The following is an 8,917-nucleotide window of genomic DNA, read 5'->3' on the forward strand; positions in this document are numbered from 1 at the left end:
GTGGCGGAAACGGGCTTCCATACATTCAACCTATTGAGTTTGTTTCTTTATTCTTTGCTGCTTTTAACTATGGCCACAGTTTTGGTGCTATTTTCACCACTCAAGTCTTAAACTGCTCTGCTATTTCTGCTTATGCCAGCTATATCCTTTGATGCTCATAACATTTATACTTTTTAAAATACTATGCTTTTTAACATTTCAACTGGTCATATCTCCTAAACCGTGGACTCCAGACACATGAGTCTTGTGCCAATATATCTTCAGACACTCCTGATGCTCATAGTGAAAGAATTTTTTTTTTTAAGTTTACCATTTTCCCATTAATTATGTTTGTTTCAGAAATCTGTCCTTTTCTCAGATTTCAAACTCTGGAATTGAAGCCGTTTTTTCTCTCGTCATGTCTCTCTCTGGGAAGACTGCCGGTTTGCCTCACTGAGATGAGCAAGGTTCGAATCCTACCTATGGCTGTTACTGCATGTCTTCCCCGCTCGTGCTGCCTTTGCTTTCTTGACACTCTTTAGTGTACCCTTCCAAATAAAGCCATCTTCAGCAGACAGTTTTCTTTTTTCAGCAGATAATTACGCTTTTTCAGCTGTTTTCAGCACATATTTCCGCTACATGGCATTCACCCGGCATTTTTGCAGTTAATGCAACTTTTTCTAGTTTTTTATTTATGATCTATTTTTTGGCACAAAAGCCTTAAAGGCTTTAACTTCTTTATATTAAAAGATTAGCATCAAGTACCCAACTGATTCTCTTGGTGCTCCTGGTATTCAGTATGAACCTGTTAAGCCTGATGGTTATTAGGTTACCCATAAGGACTAGCACAAAACAATACTACTGAAAAAAATCATTGGGTCTGAAAAGCTTCTGCTGTTAAAGAAAATGTAAAACACTTGACTGAATACGCCTTTGTGCAAAAAGGAAGAAAAAAATATTGCATCGCTTTGTAATTTAATTCTGAGACTGATAAAAAAGATAAATATATGCATATATTTCAATGAAAGAGCTGATTTCTTCAAGATAAGACAAAAAGTCACGGTTTAGCCAGATGTTTGGCCTCAAAGTAAATGCACTCAGTGAGGAATGCATAAGGATACGTTTAAATAATACCTCGTGTTTAACCCTAAAGTAGTAATGTAACTAAGAGGCAGTTCAATTTCCAAAATTTTATAACATCATTTAACATTTTTTGTTCAGCATTCGAGGGCATGCATCCAGAAAGGAAATCCTATCCTCTTTGTGTATCAGTCTGGCTTCGGATCAAGACAAACATAGCACCAGCTCAGCCATTACCTTATGTTGGACCTCTGCTGGAAAAAATCAAAGACACTGCTGTGATGTTTCCGGATACTTAACTAGCAACTGATTCAGTCACTGATTCACAGATGTTTTCAAGACTTTCAGACTGTGATCCAGCTGTGTGGGGATGGTTTCGCAACTATTTTGAATACAACTATCACTGTGAAAAGAAGTGTCCCACATGAGGTCTTTTGTGTGTTTAACAAACGGTGTACCCCAAGGTTCTTTCTTAGGATTCCTCTATATTCAGCATTTACTCTTAATGGCCCATTTTAAAGACCTGTACAGTATATTGCTTTGCATTTTTCTGACACTTTGCCAAGCTTGGAGCTCAGACAAAGACAGGAGGCCCTAAATCTCCAGCTTGTCTTCCTGAAAGATCTGGGTATTTTCACTCCTACTCCATACATGTGACATTTCCCCACTGACACCCCACCACAAAAACATATACACCCAGCATCGAGGAATATTTTCAGCAGATCCACACATTAATCATGAGTGATAGTAGTCATTGGTTGCAGATGAAACCCATTTCCTCTCGTTTAAACTGAGCTGAAGGTGCAGCAGATTCCAGTGTTTATTATCCCAGCGTTTGGAGCACAGCTCCCATCCGCTATCCACCATGTGATCCATCACTCCACAATGCCCTTAAAATCATCAGCTCTGTCGTAGTTTCTTGGAAGTATCTTCCACTCTTGAAATTCAATAACACAGCACCTTGCTATTACTGAACCAATGTTAGCATACCTTTGCATGTATTACTGCTACATGAAGCAAAGAAAACATCCTGTCAGGAAACTGAACATTAATAGTGATGCAGAGTTTAATGCAATGTAGTCTGACCCATTTGTCTGACCGGAGACTGAATAAAGATAACTCCACCAAGGGAAACCTAAGCTGTTACTGACAGGGTGCATAAGCTCAGGGATGAAGAGGAAACTCCTTAACTGTTATTGTTGGCATTGGTCCACTCAGCCGCTGCGGGTGAGCCCAGTGTTTGGGTCGATGCAGAGGCCGACATGCCTGATTCGCACCGGGGTTAGCTTCCTGCTTAATGGGAAAGGATGTGGCAAACAAATGATGTGGCAGGACTGCATGCACATGCAGAGTCCTTCATACACACACACGGAGGGTCACATCTGAGAATACAGGTCAAGGTTTTTGAATTATTTGCTAAGCTATTTTTGCAGCCACAGGAACTAAAAAAAAATGTTGTAGATAAATGTAGAAAAATATCTCGCCAAAAGCAAAATCAGTAAAAGTGATTGCAAAAGGCTGCATCCTAATCATCTTACACTAATAATGCAATTTGAAAAGCAATTTGAAACTTAAATAATATGCACAAAAATCACAGAGACTCCTTTCAAGTTACAATTTAATTAATTTCCCTTTAAACTGGTTATTTATAGATATGAACGAGGCAAGAAGGCACTTCAAACATGCAAATACTACCTAAACCGTTGCCCTATTTTGCAATTTTAGGGAAAAAGATTCAGTTTAACACTAGAATTTAATGGAATCTTCCTTTCTTAACACTCCAATTCAGCACTTGTTACAGATCCTGCAAACTGCATCTACAACATGCCTCATCTCTCATCTTGGCAGTGCAATGAGATGTTTTCTGACCTACAAAGCAACATTTATGGCAGATGTTAAAACATTCACACAGCTGATTGGTATACAAATAGTTTTAAATTCATACCTTAGGACCTCTTTGAAAGCACGGCCACTGTCATAAAACTGAGTTTGAAAAACAAAGATAAATGTGATTATTCGTTATAAGCTGATCAAATTTCAATAGGTGGTCAAAAGGAAGTTTGCTTTAGCAGACACTAATGGTTAACTTATGGCAATGATTGACACTGTTGCAGGAAAGGATAAAAAACTAAATAGCTGGATAGAAGTAATAATGATCACCTGACACTGAAATAGCAAGCTTAAAGTAATAGTTTTCATTTAAAAAGAAAAAAGAATAAACTTAAATAAGAGGTTGAAATTGTTATCTAAAAGTAGACCGTTAAACTGCAAAATATAGTGAATGAATAGCAATAATGTTACCAGCAATATTGATCAATGCAGGCCTGACATGTCCATTCACAAGTGCACATTTGTAACCCGGTGGGTAAAATACTGAGACGTAAGCAGAAACGCAGTGAGCAAAGAACACCTGGATACTGTTTAAATGTATGTTTCTTTCTATAAAACCCTCTGAAACTAAATAACCCCGAGGTACCTTGTTAGCAAGAAGGCTGTAACCTTTGACCTGTGCTGCTTAGTTAGGACAGGGTGGGCCATTTAGGGGCGGGCAAGGGGGTGTCATGGTTAATAAGCTAACATCTGGAAGAGTTATGACTATTAGCGGAGCGCTTTGAGACTCTGACAAAATACCCCCATGAAAGGAGAAACCCCTGGTGTGAAAATAAAACACTTTCAAGTGAAAAGTAAAGGGCAGAAATGAGACTTGCATAGCTGCAAGCTCAGGAAATGATCTCAAGAGTAAATGAAGCATTTCAGGAATGCATCACCACCTCATGGTATGGCAAGTTAAATGAAACATACCATTTAAAAAAAGAAACTTGGCTTAAAAAGAGCAGCTTAGTCATGCCTTACAGTGCTCAAAGAATGACACAGATGTGCTGAAAAGTAGCGATTTCACCGACAAAGGTGAGAAGACTTGTTTACGCCTGCGTTCAAAGGAAAGAAGGTTTGCAGAGACTGACAGTAGAAAGGATACAGAACACCTCATTACACCGGTGGCTTACTCCATATAAATGTTTAAGCCTGTGTCTCCATGCTCATCCTGCTGCGGGGGACAATAGTGGCACGCTAAATAATGCAGAACCAGCTAAAAGTCATTACCGAGCCTCTGGTTTCAAAGGGACAGCTGGAGTGGTTTACCGCTGAGAATTAAAGAATTAAATTTAAACAAAGCCAACAACGTGCTTTGAGCATTTTAATGAGCAATAAGAAGCTACAATTGGATTAAATTAAGAGTTGTACTTTTTGGGGGAGTAAAAAAAACTTTTTTACCCTCTTACTGAGAATTTCATGACACTGACTTCCTTTTAATTACGGAGAAAGAGTAAGGAGAAGCAAGCCTGCTCATCCTGAAGTTTGAAAAGATTCTTAAAAGTACCCACAAACTGATGTGCTTGTTTGTTTCATCTGGACTGTTTTAGGCTTTGTCTTTATGCAAGTCTAGATAAACCACTCTAGCTCCACAGTCAAGGTATAGAGCTAATTATCGAATGCTTTGCTCAAGCACGTTTAACCCACAACAGGCATTTTCCGTTAAGGCAACTCACTGATTGAAAATAAACCGTCCCTTTAACAAAAAACAAGCTGTTAAGGTGGTGTAAAAAATCTCCAGATCCCACAGTCTTGTTTTTTCCCCTCTTGATTACAACTCCATTTTGATGTAGTTCCAGATCACCCTTTACTGGAATAGTCTTTAAAAACTACAGCTGTGGTGCTTTATCCAGCTCCACATATTAAGCATCATAATACCTGCAGCCATTTCAATAGATGTTATCCACACAAATTGTAGTAAATATAGCACATGTCATAAATGGGTGATAATTGAGGTACTGTAACTGCGCTGCATTTCCAGTAAACTAAATCCTCACACTAGTCATAAGTGAGCTGGTTTTACAGTGCTATTATCCTGCAGAAGGACACTGGATGAAGAATGAGAGAATGCCCTGCAGACAAGAGTTAGTTTAATCAGAGATCCTCAGTTCCACTGGGTCCATTGCCCACGTTAATAACACTCCATACCAACTTCTCACACTGATTGTTTACCTCAGTGGGAGTGGGTGAGTGTGTGATGGGACCACAAGCCAATCTCTCTACACTGAGACTATCAGCACAGATAACCAGGCAGGACCATCTATGTAACCTGCGTCTCTCTTTCTTTGTCTCTTTTTAGACAATCTTAACTAACTTTGCCTACATCTGGTTAGCTTCAGCTGAGCATCTCTTAAATTAGGCGTTCCTTACACACAAAAACCTTCCACACTGCAGTAAAGTCTGAACCTTCCTCTGACCTGAGAAAGGAAATAGGGCTATTTGAAATTCACTGTAGCCCATAACTTATAACATTTTGTGTTTTCGAGCTGACATATTTATATCAGGACAATGTCAAGGCCTTAAGTCCATGCCTGATATCAATCTAGGAGTCTGACTTCCACAGTCCCACACTGGCCATGAAACGGAGGGACATTAATCCTGGGTAACAGAAAAGCGGCTGCGGTCGGCAGGCAGTTGCTCAGTGATTCACTGCTGACCAGCTCTCAGCGAGAAGACTGTAAACCAGGCTCTGACAACCTGCCAGAGCTTATTTCCATACAAATTTCTGCGGTGTGAGGAGAAGGATTTGTTAAGGATGAGAAGGAGGTGGTATTTCCACACGCAGACGTGTTTGCATCTGCTGTGGAGAACACATTCGAACACGAGCTCACGCATGAACGTGCACACCTTTTGGGCCGTGCATAACAATAGGTGCAACATCACCTTTGGCCCATGTGGTGTTTGTTTGTCAGGGCCAGGAGGGGTTGCTCAGTGGGATGGCATGTCAGCCTCCACCCTCTCCCTCTCTCAGTCAGTCCACGCCCTCCCAGGGTCTCCCTCTGTGTGGTCTCTTCCTCCCCTTCACATTCCTTCATTTGCTTGTCTGTGAACTGCTCAGTCTCGCAGAGCTGACGCAAAGTCAGCAGGTAAGACAGCAGAAGGCACACATCCAGACAAAAGGCACAACTCTGGAGACAGACCGGGAAACGTCAGTACCGCAAGCAGCCGGGAAGCTGTTGGAAGGCAGCTGCAACACTGGGACACTGCCCGAACAGCCAAGATTTGGAAAAACACCTTCTACACCCTTTGGAGATTTTAACTTTCATGTCATAATTGTGTAATTTTAAAAGTGGTCAAGTATTAGTCCCCACACATTTATTTGTAAAAACCTACAGATCAAAGTAAGGAGGGAAAAAAGAACGTATCAGTTAAGAATAAGGTCATTAGCTCTAAAATCCACACAAGGTTGTCGTTTTCTCCAGGGGTCAGTGCTGTCAGACATTTACAGCCTGTGAGATCATGCTATAGGAGGCTGCATAAAGGTTTCTGCCCCATTTCCATTGTTTCTGTGTCGCTATATGCTGCTTTAAAGCACAGCCGGAGAAGAGGGGGGCAATTAGGAGCAATTACAGGGAGGTTTGTTAACAAGCTGGGGTAAACATATGACTGTGTCAGTAACAGACGGATTTGGGATGCAGTTCTCCCAAACACACCAGACATTTGAGGGGTTTGATGGGTGGGGTGGGGGTCTAGTTAGAAACATAGTCTTCCAAGCAAACTGAACAGATCAAAGTGATGAAGCAGGCAACACGTTGTCTCTTTAGAGATCCTACCTAAAATAATAAACCTAAAATAATGTAAACTCCACTTTTACTGCTACAACTTCTACAACTTGTGGAGTTCCACTGCGCCAGCTCTGTGTCAGTCACACTTTACAGCTTTCACACATCTGTCTCAGGGTGGTAAACGTGTTGTTGGTGGTGTGATTACAATAAAGAGCCCCTTTAAAGAAAAAACACCTTGTGCCATTACATGAATAGAAGCTGTTCACTGCGCTGAATGAGTCCTATCACCTTATTTGCATTGCAAACGGGACAGTGGCGTATACACACGTTCTGCTGCTTCTACCTTAATACTTTCAAGTGTGTTTTGTGGACATTTCGCTCACATACCGACAGCTTTAATGATAAATCCCTTCGGTGACCTCAAAGCCCTGCGCATCCACGCTTCCCTCAGCACCTCCAAGTTGCTGGCGTTGCCTTGAATGAAAAGCACGAAGTTTTCCATCCATCCCTGAAAGTACACCTCAGCTATAGCCTTGACCAGTCTCTTATTCCAGAAACTTCGCGAGTTTTGCGCTTTAAAGTCATCGAAAATCTCCTGACCGTTCGCACCGGTGCCGCCGAGTTTCCCTCCGCCGGCGCGCACACTCTCCTCGTCCGGGCAGAAAACTACAGCCAGCGAAGCTGCTGAGAGCTGAACAAGTCGCTGCTGGTGAGACATTTTAAAGCCTTTTTATGGGCTCCGGAGACTCTCGAAATCAAAACGCACGCGTTAAAAGGAAGTTCTCTCATCCAAAAGTCCAAATAAACACCGATTTTTGCCTCGCATTCCTCCGGTTGCGCGTCTGAATCCTGCAATGTGTGAACCGGAGGCGCAGAGGACGTCCGACTGGTTTCTCTCGGCTACGGTGACGGTGGCAGAAGGAGGAGGACTCACCAGCCTGCCTCCGCCGCTGCTGGGACCTACAGGTGGACCTCCCACCGACTGTTCGCAGGTGTGTGCGTGTGTTTTGCTTGCCAAACAGAGTTTACCAAAATAATACGTCAGAGTGCTCCCAAGATTTATGCAGGAGGAAGATTTACCTGCAGTCCTACAACGAGAAAGAAGCTCAGGGTCTCAGAGGCACCCCTGCAAAAACCCTGCGTGGGCTATTTTACATTGTACCTTTGCGTTTTTTTCTATCCTCACCTTTCCATTTGACTTTCTGGTTTTTCATTGTTAAAGTTGGTGATTCCTAAACAACCAAGATTTTTTTTAAATGTATCTATAAAACAAGCACAAAGCCTCCCCGGAAAGCCCGAGTCGTCTCCTGCTCACAAACTTGCAAACAATTTGAACGCGTTTTGATAAATCCCGTGTGATTTCTTACTTATTGGTATTACATTACTTTAATTTCATCTTCACTGCAAGTTGGTGACACAGACAGCTCTGACGCTGATCCCAGAGCACACTGGCAGACAATCTGTGGCTCTCACTGAAAGCGGAGTTTCACAACAATGACTCCGATTAAAATGCGTGAGCCTCCGCTGCAGGGTACATTTGCCACTGAAATGAGAACCATCCCCTCCCGTGCTCTAAAAAAAAGGGACCCCATTAGGCTCAACTTTTACTGAAGCTCTAAGACAGAGAGCCACCTCATATATCACAGTCTCAAAAGGCTTGTAGTTTAGTTTTCAGGAGCATTCAGGCCCCTGAAAGGCCGGGGGCCACTCTGCCTCAGTGTGGTATTAGAGCTCATGCAGGAACAGGATATTACACTTCCTCTGTACATGAAAAGAATACATCGCCTCAGCCAGCACAGGATGAATTATATGCAGTCTGTCAGTGAAACCGAGTTGAGTGAAGTCGGAGGCTAGAAGAGCAAATGAGCAAAGATTATGTGTGGGATTAAAGATTTATGTCGTTCAGTAAGAAACTAATAGAGCAGATGGAAATCAAGCTTAATAATCGTTTGAACATTTGTAGTTTGGATCTGGTTCTGCTGTCATTACATGCAGCAAAGGTGTGCTCAAACACACTGTCGCCTCACAGCTGGAAGGTTCATGGTTTAAATCCCCTGGTCCTGTGTGGAGTTTGCATGTGTTCCCTGTGCTTGCACTGGTTTCCTCCAGCTTCCTCCCACAGTCCAAACGCATGGGTGTATGTGGCTTGTTGTCTAAAGCACTTTGACGAGTTAATAAGACTAGAATGGCACCATGTAAACCAGTCCATTTCCAACTTCTAAATTCTAGTAGAAACCCTTACTATGCAAAATGTGTGAGGC

General features: G+C 42.1%; 1 protein-coding gene across 1 annotated transcript in view; it reads right to left on the reverse strand.

Moving 5' to 3' along the window:
* stox1 (storkhead box 1) overlaps nucleotides 1-7,611 on the reverse strand; it is a 22,538-nt gene extending 14,927 nt beyond the window's left edge. The window contains exon 1 of the mRNA XM_005743795.1: nucleotides 7,044-7,611. Coding sequence (XP_005743852.1) covers nucleotides 7,044-7,374 — 331 coding nt within the window. The 5' untranslated portion in view covers nucleotides 7,375-7,611. The remainder of the gene's footprint in view (nucleotides 1-7,043) is intronic.
* Nucleotides 7,612-8,917: the final 1,306 nt, after the last annotated feature.

This window comes from Pundamilia nyererei, unplaced genomic scaffold (genome assembly GCF_000239375.1).
Source record: "Pundamilia nyererei isolate P.nyererei 1_Seehausen unplaced genomic scaffold, PunNye1.0 scaffold00136, whole genome shotgun sequence".
Classification (NCBI taxonomy): domain Eukaryota; kingdom Metazoa; phylum Chordata; class Actinopteri; order Cichliformes; family Cichlidae; genus Pundamilia; species Pundamilia nyererei.